Source organism: Anoplopoma fimbria, chromosome 13 (genome assembly GCF_027596085.1).
Source record: "Anoplopoma fimbria isolate UVic2021 breed Golden Eagle Sablefish chromosome 13, Afim_UVic_2022, whole genome shotgun sequence".
In the NCBI taxonomy this organism is placed as follows: domain Eukaryota; kingdom Metazoa; phylum Chordata; class Actinopteri; order Perciformes; family Anoplopomatidae; genus Anoplopoma; species Anoplopoma fimbria.
In genome coordinates this window covers 19,371,750-19,388,969 of record NC_072461.1, presented here as the reverse complement: position 1 = coordinate 19,388,969, position 17,220 = coordinate 19,371,750, and the positions used below count along the sequence as shown (strand labels likewise).

Genomic DNA, 17,220 nt, shown 5'->3' with positions numbered 1-17,220 from the left:
TGTGTTTATAAACACCTTTGCAGAGAAAGTATACAGACATTTTGTCAGTGTGGCCTGGTTAAACTTTGGATGTTGGAAGTTGTTTCCCTGACACATATTTTTCTTTTTCTTTTTAATATTGATCACAGCTCGGAAAATCTATATATATATCTTCATTAATTTGTTCCTATTTTTCATTTCTTGGTTATTCTGGCAATTACATGCTGCTTATCCCTGGTTGCTTATCATAGCCCAACATGTGTAAATGCTGTTATGAGGGTTGGTTGAATCCTTAGATGCTCTGGGTAAAAACAGAGCCGTTTAAAGAGAGTCACGTCATCTCCGTTCACTCCAATGAACCATTTTAGAGTCAAGAAATCTTCACTCTAATCCACCATTTGTTTAACAGCAATGTCTGCTGACATTTTAGATATATTTCCAATGTGTTATTAATTACTTTTTATAGTGACTTTGCTGTTGTGTATATATATTACTGTCGCTGCCAAGTACTTCCAGGAAGTCAAGTATTTTGAACTTCCGTTGACGCGACTCTTTCGTTAAACGGCTCTGGTTGAGTCCTACAAATTGACGTCGACGACGGACGTTCTGATTGGCCCGCTGAGGATCAGTTTGTAAATGCCGGTACTTGGGGGCGGGGCTTAGCCTGGTTTGCCGCTGTGGTCTTCTTCAAGATGGCGGGGCTGCAGTTCAGGCAGTATGGCGCTGCGTCTAGAATATAATCACATTGAAAGGTAGCCTGGTGCCCGATAGAAGACAGTCGTGTCATATTTATCAGTGAGTACTTGTGCAATAGACTGTTTTCGGACTAGCTTACCAGTTCTGCAGCCGCGTAGCTTTTGTAACGTGACAGCCTTATGCTAGCTTGCTAGCATGTTAGCATTGATGTTAACGTTATCAGCGGCCGGATGTGCAGCTGCAGACTGAACAGATGCGCTAAAACGAGGTCCCTCGCCTTCATATTTGGGGGTTCATTTGCTTGCTATTTGAACTTTGATAAACATTAATCATATTCCAAAAATAAATGCAACAATACGTCACGTTGAAGTAATTTAATTCCAGCTTCATAGTAGTAACACTAGTGAGTTTGTAGCCTGTGTTAAGTATCTTAAGAAACAGGCTTGAAGTTAAACTAACTTAACTTTCACTTGTCCTTTTTTTTTCCAGCTTCCAGAAGATACCAGTGGAGGATGATCAGTGCCTAGATCCCATATTAAGCTGAATGCATTGTGATTTCCAATAATTGAGACAGTGATTCTGAAAGCTGTCTACATTAATGAAAAGAACAATGTAGTCAGCTTAGCATTTTCACCTCTGGTACGTGGTCTAAACAGGGATGTGCTTCTGCATGCATTCTGGCTTTAGATAAGCAGAGTCTCTGAACAGCTCAGATTTTAGAATATATTATCAGCTTGTGTAAATTGCAGTCCAGTAGACAGAGGAAAATGGAGATAGATGATGTGCTACCCCCTCTCCCCTTGGAGCCACCTGATGATTTTGGCCAAGATGAGGGCAGAGCACCTCCACCACCTCCCCTGCAAACGTCCAGTGACGCAGAGGTAATGGACGTTAGCTCTGGTGGTGATGGATACACATACACCCCAGGGGACGGGGAAGCCGAGCCACAGCAGCCCCTCGGCCAGGGCTCTATAACTTTCTATAACAACCTCTCAGAGGAGGCTAATCCCAACCCAACGTGCCCCAGAACAGCCCGCCACGCTCCCCAAGTCACCGGGTTTCTACCAGACCTCAAGCTGCTCAGAGATGTTAAGATCCGTGTAAGCTTCACTGAAAGCAGCAATAGGAAAGACAGGAAGGTTTTGTACACAGGTGAAGGGCAGGAGGGAGGAAGTGATGATGGCTTAGACAGCGTTAATGGTGAGTTGCATGACTCGACTAGTGAGCAGGAAGTATCCGAGGGAAGCTTTGGCGCAGGGAACATGGCAGGCAGAAGATCAGAGGAGGCTGAGGTAGACCTGGAAAATAAGGTAGAGTTTGCTGTCCTGGATGAATTGGACGACCGCTACGAGAACTTCATGGATGATGATGATGCAGAGCATGGTGGCTTTAAGTCTGATGTCATAGTTCAGCAGGAGCAAGCAGATGAGGAGGCCGTTTCTTTCTCGTATGAGGTACGTCTGTTCAGCTACACACCCATTTTGCCCTTAACTGTCAAACTGAAATATTTTAGGCCTACTACAGCACATACAATACAGTCCAAATAAGAAAAGGCATTATTAACACTGTCTCATTAACCATCCCATTTCTGTCAATGAGACCACTGCTATGGCAAAGCAGACATAGCAGCAGCAGCAGCAGCAGCAACAACAACAACAACAACAACAACAAATAATAATGATAACACCACATTTTATTTATAGAGAGAAAAAAGGTCGTTCAATAAAAATAAAAGCAATGAAACATCAACTGGCAACACACAGACTGCACCAGTCATATATGCAAGTGCTTATAAAGGAATAAAGGAATATAATAATTATTCTCCGTAGAATAATGTGTAACATTAATAGTGTTATATTGCTGCTTACTTCTAAATGTATCATGATTAGATTGAGGAGAAAATTACAGCTGCTGTAATAACAATCTCATAATATTATAATTTGACGTAAAAATGATTAATAACTTCCTGGATCATGTCTTCTCACTAATACCTGGAGACACTCCTACAAACCTACACACAAAGTGCAGATTTGAGTGGGAATGCAGCATAAAGGAGGCCAAGAATAATGACAATTAGTGGGGGGTTTGTTAGGATTACTGATGATTTTTTTTTAATTGAGACTATAAACCTTGTTGCATCTACTTAACTGCCCCTATCTCTCCCTGGTGTCAGGTCACCCTTATTAAAAAAAAAAAGAAAAAACACCTGTTCCCATGCAGATACTTCTAGTTTTATTTGGTGTTATAATACTTCTACCTCAGTACAATGCAGCTAAACGGCATTGGATTTGTGGCCTTTTTAAAGCATAAAAAGTAAATTTGGAAAAACTCAACAGCCACTAAACTTTCCAGTAACAATGTCCTGGTAACTGTAGATAATTGAAAGATGTCACTGTGATGCTCAGTGCTTACATTGGGGGAAAAAATTGTACAACCAGGGTAACTATGAATTGGGAGAAAACATTGGGGATCATGTAGTCTAGATTTAGTGTACCTAGAACTAAGAACATGTTGTAATGATTTCTTGATTTAATATTGCAACATTTCAGACATTTTCTGCGTGAGTAGGTGTGAGTGGATACGTCAGAATCAAATTAAGCAGCACACATTTAGAGAAATGTTTGTTTTTGTTTATTTTGTTTTTTTATTACTGAAAATGACAAGTGAGGTGCTGGAAGAGGTTAGTGTCATTTTAATGTCTCCCATTAAATGCTGGGTTTTCTGTTGATGCAATAGTATATTAAAGCTGCACAACATTTGTAATTTCATTTGTAGTAGAAGTTAATATATAGGTTCAATATTATCTGTTTCTTAACTCTGCAGTATTTTACTTTTATGCCTCAAAGTGGCACTGATGAGTTTTCCTTTATTGTGGTAGAGTGCCACACTGTTTTGTTATTATCTCCATCAATTGCTGACTTTATGGCATCCCATCAGACTTAACTCTTTTACACCGGTGACCCATCCTTCTCTCCCGGCTTTAACCGTTGACTCTTCCAGGAGGAGTTTGACAATGATGTTGATGCTCTGCTGGAGGAGGGCATGCCAGTCCCAAAAAAGATGCGTCCGTCAGAGGACAAAGATGGCGGGGACAGTGATCATCCATCAGATGGTGAAGGAGGTGTTCAGCCCATGATGACCAAAATTAAGACTGTCTTGAAGAGTGAGTGGTGGATCTATTTGTTTAAGGGCCTGGTACTAACTAGGAATTGTGAAATGTGGTTTTAGTGCTATGGGGCACAATGCAATATGAAATTCTAAGCAGTGTATGCTACATACGTGTTACATCTGTTACAAGTGAATAGATAGAAATTATAGTATTTCATTGTTTTACACAATGGTGTGCATTGCTTCTATAGATTACAGTACAGGGTTTACCCGGTAAATTGGTTAACAATAGTGGTAAGAACTGCACAACTACAATGGGCAACCAAATAACCCTCCTTTCTGTGTTGTAGTGTTCTGAAATAGTAACCCAATCGAAAAGCACACGCTGATGGGCAGCTTTGACATATTCACACTGGTGTTGGTCAGGTGGTGAGATGTAAAACACTACATGCAAGCTCTCACTTGACGTATCAGGTTTGAAATCTTAATGGTAAATGAATAAACTTGACTAAATAAACTGAAGTCTGAAAAGTATGAAATAAGAAATGACAAATTGCATTTTCTTTCTTCTTCAAACAAGCTTTTTGTTCAAAACTCTGTAGATCAGTGATCAAATACGTGTTTACGGTGTGTAATCTGATTTACAACATGGTATGAAACTTAATCCATCTAGCTGGAAGAACAAAAGTAGTGCTGATCTGAAAACTTGTCTGTGTTGGTCTGTTTGTGTGTGTCTTTTAATGTTTTGGATCAGTACTTAATGGATTGTCTAATGTTGATATTCAACCGTTAAGCGACAAATGGTTCAGTTACATTTTACTTGCATGTTTGGTCCTAACCCTTCTTACCTTACCTAATATTGAAACATAAATCCAACTTTATATTAAAACTATTTTTAATAGTAATTCTAAGCCTGAAAACCTCTCGACTGATTGTCACACAATAATGAGTTTTGCACAAAAGGAGTAGTGTCGTAAAGAGTGGGTGAATTTACATTCCCCCCCTATGCCAGGTCGTGGGCGTCCACCCACTGAGCCTCTCCCTGATGGATGGATCATGACATTCCATAACTCGGGCATTCCTGTCTACCTGCACAGAGAGACCAGGGTGGTAACCTGGTCCAGACCCTACTTCCTGGGGACTGGCAGTATTAGGGTAAGATGCAAGTGTCATGTCTAAATAGTTTGCCACACTGATGTTAACTGTGTATCTAGACTTTGTAATCTATTTTTAAGGTCATGGAAACATTCCAGCTCAGTTCTCTAAAGTCAGGAGTTTGTCAGCCATGGCATTGAACTCACAATTCTTCTAACATTTTGTTACGCAACTTGGTCTTCTTTCTTGATACAGAAACATGACCCTCCGACCAGCAGCATCCCTTGTCTACACTACAAGAAAATGAAGGATCATGAGGAAAAGGAGCTAAATGGGGATGTGATACCCAATGTTGAGGAGTCTACTGTCAAGCCCAGCGAGGAGGCCAATGGTGAAGACATAGCAGACAAGTCAGAGGCTACAGCCGAGGACCAGGACAACGTCCCTCCCTCCACTGTGGCTGACGGTGGGCCAGATGGAAAGGATGCCACTAATAAAAGCGTGCCAGTTAAATTGCCCCACCATTTTGACACTGCCCAAGGAGCCTTAGGACAAGTCAAGGCCAAGGTGGAGGTGTGCAAGGACGAGTCCATAGGTAAGGGCTTTACATAGATCTTGTTCAGCGATAGACTTCTGAAAGGTAATTCATAAGTCTATCGCTGCTGAACCTGATCAGGCTGTTTATTTTTTATTTTTTATCGAGTGATGTAACTTGATAAAACCTCCTCGCAGATCTTGAAGAGTTTCGCCTGTACCTGGAAAAATGCTTTGACTTTGAGCAAGTCACAGTGAAGAAGTTTCGCACCTGGGCTGAGCGAAGGCAGTTCAACAGAGACATGAAGAGGAAGCAGGCAGAAACGGAGAGACCTATCCTGCCTGCCAACCAGAAACTCATCACACTGTCAGTCCAAGATGCACCCACTAAGAAAGGTAACAGTTATACAGGTTTATGTTTCTATGAGAGGAAGGCAGGTGTTTTTTTTATTTTTCAATATTGGTAACCAATGAAACCATACAAAACAGCACTGTCCTTTTTAGATATTGCCTGATGTAGCTTATGACTGTGCACCATAGAACAAAAAGCTATTAAACACATAAACACAGATTCACTAAAAAAAAGAGGATTTAAAAAAATGTTGTAAACTTTTAAAAGTACTTTTTGTCAATATGTGTTATTTGTGAGTAAGACATATCTATACTATCAAAGCTGTCCATTCAAAGTGCGTTATTTGTTGATGTATTTCCATTTTTCTATTTTAACAGAATTTGTCATCAACCCTAACGGGAAGTCTGAAGTTTGCATCTTGCATGAATATATGCAACGTGTCCTAAAGGTTCGACCTGTTTACAACTTTTTTGAATGTGGTAAGTTCTTTTTTGTACGTGTCCTTAGGGAATTGAGGTATATGAAGTCCTATGTCACTATTGTCACGCTTGCCTTATCAGCAATACATTGTTAATCTGAAAGAATGTGAGTTAGCACGGTGGGACTGCTACTTATTGTGATGTGTAAATCTGCTCTGCTCATCTTGTTGTCACCTGGAACCCAGGGCCTACATTTCCATCACCCCCTTGTAGTCACAGAAATGTCCACAAACAATTATTGCTATTACCTTCTTATACATAAAAGTTTGTTGTTGACAGTTATAAAATATCAAATCTATCTGAATTTGTGTGCCCCATAGAGAACCCAAGTGAACCCTTTGGAGCGTCAGTCGTTATAGATGGAGTAACTTACGGCACAGGAACCGCAAGCAGTAAAAAACTTGCCAAGAATAAAGCTGGTAAGTTATTTTTATTTATTTTATTATTGACTGGATGGTGTATTCCACAACTGAACATACATTGTGTTGGCTCAGAGTACTGCTGGGGGTAAAGACATTGGGATTGTTGGGAGGTCTTATGGAGGGATTTTGCAAGAGGTTGGACATATTTTGTTACAATAATGTACAGGTATTTTATAGGTTGACGGGCTAGCCATAAATAGCCAACTTGGTTGTTGTGTGTAAAAATCAAACTGTATTTTACCTTGTTTGGTGTGGCCTGACAAGAACCACAAGAATACTTGTAAGTGGAAGACTTTGTTGTTCCCACTGACTTAACTTCCTATCGCTAACAGTCACCTCACAAGGAAATCTAAATGTTGTAATACGTAAAACTACTTTTTGCTTTCACTGGTAATTTGTGGTAAACTTCAGCTCGAGCCACACTGGAAATCCTCATCCCTGACTTTGTGAAGCAGACCTCGGAGGAGAAGCCTGTTGAGGGCGATGAACTGGAGGTACTTTTCCCCCTATTTCCAACATTTATGTCTGTTACGTGGAATCTTTTTCAATGAAGTGGAACATCGTAAGCTAAAGTTCAAGTATGTTTCCCCAAAATTGAAGGCAGGTGAAATGATTTTGACAACAAGAAATGTTGCCAATGGTAGAATAGGTTTCCCTTTGAATGTTAATGCATCTTTGGTAACACTGTGTACTCTGCTCCACAGTATTTTAATCATATCAATATAGAAGACTCAAGAGTGTACGAGCTGACCAACAAAGCAGGACTACTTTCGCCATATCAGATTCTTCATGAGTGCCTTAAAAGGTAAGAGCTAAAGCATGATGCCACCAATAAAGAGCATTTTAATAAATATTTTGGTTGTTATTTTTCAGAAGATTCTATATTTAATGACAAGCTTAAGAGTTTAATCCGGTGCATTGCATTGGTGAACTCAGTTCATTGCATTGAACAAGAGTGACTTTTATTTATTTCATTTTCTATATTATTCCGTAATAATATATTACACATATGATTTATCTGTGCTCTGCTGTTAGGAAATGATTTGTTTGCTTGTGGTTTGCGTTGCTGGGTGAACCGGTCCTTGTTGGCACTGGCATTGCCGATTAATCTTAATAGCCGGTGGTGGGGAGACTTTAATACTAAAAGGATCATTTGTATATTTTTTTTTAAGTGGGGTTGTATGAGGAGCTTATCATTAGTCAGTGTATAACCTACAGTAGATGGCGGTCGGCACGCTACTAGTTTGGAGAAGCAGGCAGGACCCTGTAGCGTTTCAAAGGGTTCATTCTAATTCACTCGAGTCGAACAACATCAAAAACAAACAAACTGATGGATCAAACTAATGTTTGGCTGCTGCCACCTTACAAAGTACATGGTACTCATGTCTGCTTCTCCAAACTTCCCTTTAATAACTTGTTCTGACCCCGTTGTGATAGCAGATATATTTAAAATGTATTGTGTCTTTCCTTTAGAAACCATGGAATGGGAGACACAAGCATCAAGTTTGAGGTGATCCCAGGGAAAAACCAGAAGAGTGAATATGTGATGACATGTGGGAAGCACACCGTGCGTGGCTGGTGTAAGTAGACCCGAAACCTCATCTACACACATGATGAGACTGAACAGGTCAATGTGTAGAGCTGAAGTTGGTGTTAATTTGAATCACCATGTCTGTTTAGTTTGACCTTGTGGAGCGAACATACATGTAGCTTTCAGTGACATGTTTTCTACATGTGCCACCAGGCAAGAACAAAAGGGTTGGCAAACAGCTAGCATCTCAGAAGATCTTGCAGATGCTTCATCCCCACGTCAAGAACTGGGGCTCACTGCTGCGTATGTACGGCAGAGAGAGCAATAAGATGGTCAAGAAGGTAAGGACTCCCTTAAACACTTATTGTAAAGCTGTGGTCATGGAAAACTTTGGAAAATAAATGTTAGTATTTTCTTATTCTTTCTGTTCTATGTTAAGCTCTATCTACAGTAAATATTTGATTTTAAGATGATTGGCATGTTCACACATTGCCTTGTTAACTTTAACTGTGATATCCTGGTAATTCAGATTGCACATCTCAATGACTTTTAAAACATCCAAAATCTTTTGCAGGAGAGCTCTGACAAAAGTGTGATCGAGCTCCAGCAGTTTGCCAAAAAGAACAAGCCAAACCTTCATATTTTGAACAAACTGCAGGAGGAAATGAGGAAACTAGCCAAGCAGAGAGTAAGAAATTGTTCCCTTTTGTTTAACATGAAAAAAAAACCAAATGTGATTTTAATTATACCCAGTGTTAAACGTATATACTGTCTCAACCCCATCACGTCTTTCTTTTAAGCTGTTTTGTAACTTTGTGCTGAGATTTCTCTAGAAATTCTCGCTTAAGTTAAGGGCTGTTTTTATTTTTTACAGTTGTTCATCCTTTCTTCCTTCAACAGGAACCAAAGGGGTTTACTTGTTGTAGATCTGACATTTTGTCACTAGAGAGCTCATTGAAGGGAAAAACAAAGGGGTAGTTTTTATACCAAATGAAGCTCAGGATTTTATTTGGGCAAACAGTAAATCTGCAGGGTCTCAATTAGTCCTCTCTACTGCAGTTTCACCTGATGCTTGAGGCTTAGAAAACGCTGCATTTTTACACATCTTCTTTACGAGCATAGCTGTCGGTCTCTGCTGGCCACTGCCAAGATTTGTATATTTAAAAAAAAAAAATGAGAATGGATTGAGCTTCCTTATTTTTGACATCTTGTGCCATTTTCACAATGTGCTCCTCACAATATGGTTTATTAATTGTATTTCTGTACCAGGAGGAAACAAGGAAGAAACCCAAGATGACCATAATGGAGTCTGCCCAGCCAGGGAGTGAACCCCTCTGCACTGTTGACGTTTAAGTCTGGAAATCACTGATGAACCACGGCACTGAAACCCAGTCACTGTCCGACATCACACCCCTCCATCCATCCATCCATCACTTAATTATGCATCACTGAAATCTAATGGCAATATAGTTCCACTTTGACCAGGCCGGTAGAACTGCTTGCATCCTTCGCCCATGTTGTATTGGTTCAGCTGGTAGATGTAAGGGTAGGTCTAAATGAACTAACAGACATTAGAGCAAATATCGTCTACCTCTCTAGGTGCAGCCTCGCTATGGCGCTAGAAGAAAAAGTCACTCCAGGCTACAGAGAAGATACCATGACTTGATAACACATGAACCACATCAAAAAATAGAAATGCATGCCTCTTTACCCGCAAAAAGACACTGCACTCCTTTTGTTTTGTTTTGAAGTGTTGTTTTTCAACAGTCACAATCTTAGAGTACAAGCACCTATTAGTTTTGTTTTGTGCTTCAAGTATTTCAAAGGGACTACTAGTACTTGTGTATTTATACCAATCATTACATAGGGAAACAAAGTTACTTGTTCATTGGGTATATTTAATGGTAGGTGTTATGGATATTTTGGGTGATAAATACAAAATATGCCGTTTTGTTTTTCCTCCGAATGGACAGCTGCTGTCTTGGTTTGCACGATTTAAAAACATGCGTTGTGAAGTGATGACTTTTGAGAACTATTGTTATGCACTTTTGTCCTGTCAATTATTTTTGTTGACTGAACATGCTGTTGGTACAGGAATAACTGTGTTTGGGATATTTGAGGTGACTTGCATTTGGAGGTACTTGTTGCCTTTTTTTCCCCCCACTCTTTTGCCTTGGCGATACTAGAATGAGAAGTCCTGCCTCCCATGCCAACACTGCAGTAAACCCAAGCACAGAGTACTGTGATATGTTTAGGACAAATGTTCATTTCTTTAATGTGCTTAGTTCTCGCTAGCTTTTTAAGTACAAATGCCATGCACTCCAACTAACCATTCGGTACATTTCAGTAGTGGTGCCCTTAAGAAATCATGTTGCCTTAGTTAATCCATTTCATGAAGGGCTGAGAGTATAATACTTAACATTGGACCTAAAACACCCTTCAACAGGAAGTGGAAAGACCAAGCCCCCTTTACCTGATAAAGCATTTATTGTTTAGCCAATTAGACATTTACTGAAGAGAGCCTCTAAAACATCACATACTTATGGGAAAAATGCCTCCAGCATGTGCAGATTTTAAAGACTTGTCTTAATGGATTGTGTAATTTTTTTTTTTTGTTGTGTGTTTGCCATCTTGACAGTATTTTCTGACCACAAGTAGAATGCATTTTTACAAAAGGCAGCCTTCTAAAATTTACTTGGTACTCTAATGTGAACAAAATGCGATCAAGTAATTTAGTCCAACAGAAGCTGATGAAAGTGTGTATACCAAAGCTTACATACAGTCTTATGCATTTTATAGAAGTAATGTTGCTGCAAACTGTACAGTAGAAACATCTATAGCAGAGGAAAATGCATAGACCCATTACTTGCTGGAACAAAATAGAAACTGCTGTGCATCCTTTGTCAAGTATTTGGCCTATGTTTTTTTTCTTTTTCTACAGAATATTCAAGGACATCAGTTTAAACACAAGGCTGTTGTGATATTGTAAATTGCTATAAGAATGTGCTTTCCCCTCTGTGCGTTTGTCTTGCCAAGTGTGTCAGTGTGAGAAGAAAAAAATACCGCTTTTACACATTTCTGTTGAGTTGTACCAATGAATTGTTTGAGATGTTGCTGCCTAGAAAATGAAGTATGTATATCTGCAACCTAAGCTCCATGACTTTAGCGATATTTGTTATGCAAAATAAAATGTCTTGACTAATGATTAGAAAGGCTTTGTTTTATTTTTAACAGTCGAACAAGGGATCAAGAGGCCGAAGACTAAAACTTGAATCAAGATAGCTGTGATTTTAAGACATAATTCAAAAGAAACCTACTTTTGAGTGAACGTATCTGACAAAAAAATTCTCAGAATAAAAAAGGCATAACAGGCCAAGGGACAGTCCATGATGCTCAGTTACCCAAATACAGTGCAAAGCATACTGTATTAACACCAACTTTATTTGAGGCATGAATTAATGTTGCATTACAAAATAAGAATGGTGAGGGGTAAATGATATTTGACTGAACTCTCCCCTTAAAATTAAGACTATAAGGCCTTGCAGATTACATAAAGAGGAAAACATAAATTTCAAAAGGAGTTCAGCGTGTGTGCATACATTCCTAGTATGGGAAGCCCGTGCTACCCATCAAAAAAGACAGGGCCTGTTTCTAAAGCGAAGATCCTCTGAGCAGCCAAAAAACCCATATTACAATACTATTTAGTATGCCAGAAAAGAGTAAGTATTTTCTAATACAAAGTATGTTTAAGTCAGTGTGCCAAAAAAACCAGGATGTCCTACTGCATCCGGTTGCATTTTGCAGTTTGCAAGCAAGTATGCTTTTTCTGACTGTTCCAACCCACATCCTCTGCAAAGCAGATATGAGCAGGAGTGTCAAAGTTCAAATTGCAATATTATGATGAAGTATGGCCCAATTGAATTCCTACTGCATGCAACAGAACGTATTTTGTCAGGGCATTTCAGTGCAAATGCGGACAACAATTCCAAATCACATTCTTACTTAAATATGACCGGATGCAGTAGGACATCTTTTTCTAGCAAACTAAATAGGATGGTAGTGTCGGTATTAGAACGCACAGAATGTCTCTTCCTTATTGCTTGCTGGTCTGCTGCTGGGAGTCGTAGTCCACTCTCTCCAGCAGCAGGAGCATCTCAACGTGCATGGTCTGAGGGAACAGATCCACCGCCATGGCTCGCACCGGACGAAACGGGGCCCCGTGAACTCTGTTGGATGGTGCCCTGCACAGACTAAAAGATAGAAAGTTCCAAAATAAGATTCACCATATCATAGATTTAGTTTTCAATTTCACAAGTTAATAAAAACTGACAAACACATTGTTCATTGTTACTGCTGCTTAAAAACAGCCAAATGAAAACACCAATTGACTCACTCAATGAAGTTGTTCATGGCTGCCTTAGCATTGCATGCTACATAAACCAGCCTCTTCAGATGCTCCGCCCTCCTGATGGCCAGTATCACCTTGGAATCTGTTTGAAAAAAACAGAAATCTTATAACTGGACAAATCCTGAAGTGAGTGACGTTCATTTCTCATGGTTTTGGCGGTTTACTCACGTAGGCCTGCCCTCGGTGGATCCACAATGGCTGTGACGTTGGGTGACACCAGAGCATTGAGAATGTTGGGGAACACGTCCTCGGCTTTTCCGCAGTGAAACTCAATGTTACTCAGACCTTCAAATACAAAACAAATGAAAAACTGGTTTGCCATTATAAGCCTCCACCAACCTGTCAGTTTTACATGCATGTCATCACTCAATTTTATCCAACTAGACATGTGTGAAATCGTCATAATAAATAGGTCATTTTGAGAAACCATGAGCGCACAGTACCCATCTACCACTACCAATTACAGATTGTAATTATCAATACCATCTTTATGACCGTAATGCTCTTTACACACCGACAAGAACAACGTTAAATGGGAAAACACTGAATACTTTCTCATTTCTACAAAAAATTTGGCGGAAAAAAAGACAAGCGTAAAAATTAGAACAGAAACAGTAGAACTTTATTATTCCAGAGGAAAACTGTTGAATGAACTTCTATTAATTTAATTACCAACCATCCTATATTTATGAATATTCACACTTCATATATAAAATCACTGGAGGTAATTTAATGTTATCTGGCCTCTTACCATTGACCTTTGCATTAACTTTGGCGTCCTCCACGGCTTCCTGGCACAGTTCGATTCCAATCACCTTCTTTACCCTCTAGAGACAAAAAGAGAACAAAGACGTCAAAACCTGCCACAACCACCACTTTCACAGAAAGAATGGAACATTTCAAAAAGGGATTTGTTTAAGAAAAATTGTTATATCTCTTTGCCAATTATTGTACGAACACTGATAAAGGCATTTAAAATAGCACAGAGGTCGCTGTGTGTGAGAGGAGGGTAGGACTTGAATGCAATGTAAGAATGGCATTATTCTTCGCGCCATTTCAAAAGTAAAAATAACAGAATACACAGAAAGGTATGTGTGCAGACTGTTATAGTATCTATTACCAACTCCTGTCAGTTGTCATTATCAAAACACAGCCACAGGTGAATTAGGTTTCCGTTACAAACAACTATGTCACCTTAGCCAGAGAGATGCCGATGGTTCCCGTCCCACAGCACACATCCAGCACTGTGCTGTCCTGGTCCAGCTGGGCCCATTCCCCCACAGCAGAGTACAGCACCTCCGCAGCTCCTGTGTTCACCTGCCAGGTAACACAGACACATTTAGAAACCGGCACACTAAGAAACAAACCACAGCTGGAACCATATTAGGTATTTGTGTGTCGTAAAACAATACAAAACTCCAACAGTAAACACCAAAGTACTTTTCTATGAATTTGCAGGAAACCTCCGAGGTAAATCTTTCTTACTTGGAAGAAGGAATGAGGAGATATTCTAAACTTTAGACCCAAGAGTTCCTCGTGAATGCTGCCCTCTCCGGCCACCAGCTCACAGGGCAAGTCCTCCAGGTTAGGCGAAGTCCTGGTAAAACAAAAACACTCATTTAGTGCAGTACTTAGAGATTTTTATAGTCTGCTCTCCACTGTTTGTCCTGCATTTGTTTTCTAATACCGTCAGTCATCTTAGCCACCCAACTGAGCATCAGGATATTTGCTTACCTTTGACCCTCTCTGACAAAGTAAAGAGAGGTCACTCCGCTGTCTTTCCCCTCTCCTTCTGTAAAGTACTCCTTCATGGAGCTCTTTAACGCACTGACTTCCTGTTCTTCAAGTTTCTAGGGAGTCATTAAAACAAGTAAGAGACATCAAAAGAAGAAATCTAACTGTGTGACTCTGTTAACAGAAACAGGATCACACGCTGTTCATAAAGAGAAGATTGTCCTTCTCACCTGCGGGTGGAAGAACGCTACAGCCATGGCTTGCTTGGTCCTCGTAGTCCTTACAGTCAGCTGCTTCCAGTGTCCTTCATATGTTTCAGGACTGTACACAGAGTATGATGTTGTCCTGTATGCAAAATAATAGCGAGGATTAAATGCAATGGTGGAAACGTGTCCGTTGTGGTGTGACTACTTGATTCTTTATGTTGCATGTCTATGAAATAGACGAATAATAAATATTGCATGTGAAAGTCGTTTGGTTTTCCTTGTTGTGGACGATCTCGACCATGTAATGGTACCTGATGAACTTCTGAAACTCGCTGACCACTCTCTTGGCCTCGGCTGAGACGTGGCTTGTCTCAGCGGGCCCCACCACCGCACAGGAGCCGCCTTTATATTTTCCCAGGCGGAAACCAATGGTCTTATCCTCACCATCGGCACCCATTGAAATGAGGAACTCACACTTGTTTCTGTACTCCGTCTGCCATGGTACAGGTAGAGAAATAAGAACAGGATTAAGGAGATATTAGACACTACGGCATTACAAGGTGTGAAACAATGGAGTTTACTTTCTTAATTGATACCTTAAGTGTAAAATATAAACAAAAGTGTTGTACAAGGCGACTGACAGCAAAGAAATTGGTTATTGTGCTACTTAAAAATAAAGTTATACTACGGCCTACTGGATCCCGTCTGCTTTAACACACTTATCTCTTATACAGTTGTATGTACTTGTGAAAGTGTGACGTATGTGTTTGTCAGGTCAATTGTGAAATGAGTTGGACCCAACATGTGGATATATACCTGTGTAGGAGATGGTCGGATGGCTTCCAGAGAACAACACATTCTGTTGTACTTCCCTTTCTGCGCAAACAGCCACGGCAACATGGCTTTGTTGGTGCTGCCGATCTCTCTGAGAAAAAGAAACAGCGTAGCATTGATGCGTATTTTGGATTTGCAAAATGCCCAAACACAGAACATTTTTGCAGTCATTCAGTAAAATATGCAACAAGGCCTTAAACAATAACCATTTGCGTGGAGGGGGTTTAATGTGATTTTCTAAACACTAATTTTTTAAAGTGTTTCATACAATGAGAAGAATAAAAGATGGTACTAGAGCTTTAGGAGCTTCCACAAATATGGTGTGGCCCTTTAAAAAGACATTTGGTCAAATACTAGTGTTGATACTGTGCAACACCTACAGCAGATCTGCTTTGGACACACATGGTACCACATGTATATATGGATGGATGAATCAGACTCTACATAAGTGACCCCACTCACTTGGCCAGCCTCTGCAGAACCCCCACCACCTCCTGCTCCTTCCTCTTCAGCTGCTCCTCATAAGGAACATTCCACAGAGGAGTCACCACGTTGGCTATCTGGACGCTGAGCGGCTCCTCTTCCTCGTCCCCCTCCGTTCGCTTGGATGGAGGCTGCCCTCCTGCCACCTCTCCTTCCTCCTGCTTCCTCTTCCTCAGGATGGGGTCTGCTTTGGGTTTGGCCAGCCTGACGCTCAGCACCTGGCCCTTCCACTGCATGCCATGAACCATCTTCATGGCCTTGTCCCGCTCCTCTTCGTTCTTGAAGGTGACGAAAGCGAACGTCTGCTTGCCGAACAGCTTGATTTTGTGCGGGTTGAGGCCGTGTTTGGCCAGGAACTTCTTCAGGTCGTTAAAACCTGTGAACTTGGGTAGATTCTTGATCTCCACTTTGTAGATCTCAGATGTGAAGAGGTCCTCTTTGATGTAGCGGTACATGCCGGGGTCAGAGGCCGTCTCGCTCGCCCCTTCAGCTTTGTCGTCAGACTTCGCATCGTCGTTGTTGGAGGCCTGAGGGAGGTCTTCAGGCTTCTCCTGGTTTGAGGGTGGAGTATCAGCCACTGGGCTGCTGCTAACATCTGCCATCTCAATGTTGATGCTGTGAAAATAACAATAAAAAACGTTACCAGACTTTCATTTTGATTTGTCCTTTGAACATTTTATTTTATTTTAATCAAACGATAGCTGGACAGATTGTGTTCAAATATCAAGCTTGGTATAGGAGACATTATAAATAGTTATTATGGTCACAATTAACTTTACCATCTAGGTGTAACGTCTAGGTTTATGCTTTTAGATGCTATTTAAGAAAGGAGATGCACTTATGACTTCTGGTGACTAGTAGTTCTCTTGAATACCTATGTTGAATACACTTATTGTAAGTCGCTTTGGATAAAAGCGTCTGCTAAATGACAGTAATGTAATGTAATGTAACGGTGATAATGGCAAAGAAACCTTAACAACTTAATATTGCTTTTATGTAAATGCATTAACTGCTTTTATGGTTCTTTAGATGGGCTGTATGTCATGCTAAAAGCCTTTCATCACTTGCCCTGCACAAAGAGGTATCTGCTGTGGGCTAAAGGCTGATATGGCAATTAACATACACTGGAAACACGTTCTTTCCTGTTTAAAAGAAAACGATTCGCCATTATCTATTTCAATAACTAACAGCTTTCTGTTTCGAGTCCTGCTAAATATCATTAACTGTCACAATCACTCACAGTCAACACAATGTGTCTCATGTTCCTACCTTCCTATAATCAACTTTCTATTCCACTCTTACAAAAATGTACTGGGCGCTGCCATGTTGATTTAACCACGTGGAGCGGAGACCTCTGAA

The 17,220-nt window shown here is 40.4% G+C and overlaps 2 protein-coding genes across 3 annotated transcripts; one reads left to right on the top strand and one right to left on the bottom strand.

Annotated features, from left to right (window-relative positions):
* The first annotated feature begins 652 nt into the window (after positions 1 to 652).
* Positions 653 to 11,408, top strand: dgcr8 (DGCR8 microprocessor complex subunit). The gene is made up of 14 exons (XM_054610668.1): positions 653 to 774; positions 1,165 to 2,129; positions 3,676 to 3,838; positions 4,796 to 4,938; positions 5,134 to 5,473; positions 5,611 to 5,808; positions 6,142 to 6,243; positions 6,564 to 6,662; positions 7,077 to 7,159; positions 7,370 to 7,470; positions 8,139 to 8,245; positions 8,410 to 8,537; positions 8,771 to 8,884; positions 9,466 to 11,408. The coding sequence occupies exons 2-14, from the start codon at positions 1,443 to 1,445 to the stop codon at positions 9,547 to 9,549; spliced, it is 2,349 nt and encodes a 782-aa protein (XP_054466643.1). The 5' UTR covers positions 653 to 774; positions 1,165 to 1,442; the 3' UTR covers positions 9,550 to 11,408.
* On the bottom strand, positions 11,409 to 17,218 carry trmt2a (tRNA methyltransferase 2 homolog A). 2 transcript variants are annotated; one of them, XM_054610669.1, is made up of 12 exons: positions 17,131 to 17,218; positions 15,841 to 16,476; positions 15,361 to 15,469; positions 14,856 to 15,037; positions 14,569 to 14,683; positions 14,339 to 14,454; positions 14,090 to 14,201; positions 13,799 to 13,921; positions 13,356 to 13,431; positions 12,773 to 12,889; positions 12,590 to 12,686; positions 11,409 to 12,446 (listed from the first exon to the last, which is right to left on the bottom strand). In XM_054610669.1, exons 2-12 carry the CDS (start codon positions 16,461 to 16,463, stop codon positions 12,290 to 12,292), a joined length of 1,827 nt encoding a protein of 608 aa, XP_054466644.1. In that variant the 5' UTR covers positions 16,464 to 16,476; positions 17,131 to 17,218; the 3' UTR covers positions 11,409 to 12,289. The 2 variants fall into 2 exon arrangements, with proteins under 2 accessions (XP_054466644.1, XP_054466645.1); XM_054610670.1 differs by having other exon boundaries at positions 17,102 to 17,151.
* Positions 17,219 to 17,220: the final 2 nt, after the last annotated feature.

Coding starts and splice junctions, on each gene's coding strand:
- dgcr8 (XM_054610668.1), top strand. CDS start 1,443: ATGGAGATAGATGATGTGCTACCCCCTCTCCCCTTGGAGCCACCTGAT. Junction 2,130..3,675: donor CCGTTTCTTTCTCGTATGAG/GTACGTCTGTTC, acceptor TGACTCTTCCAG/GAGGAGTTTGACAATGATGT. Junction 6,663..7,076: donor ACTTGCCAAGAATAAAGCTG/GTAAGTTATTTT, acceptor GGTAAACTTCAG/CTCGAGCCACACTGGAAATC.
- trmt2a (XM_054610669.1), bottom strand. CDS start 16,463: ATGGCAGATGTTAGCAGCAGCCCAGTGGCTGATACTCCACCCTCAAAC. Junction 15,038..15,360: donor TCCGACCATCTCCTACACAG/GTATATATCCAC, acceptor GTACCATGGCAG/ACGGAGTACAGAAACAAGTG. Junction 14,202..14,338: donor TTTGTCAGAGAGGGTCAAAG/GTAAGCAAATAT, acceptor TTGTTTTACCAG/GACTTCGCCTAACCTGGAGG.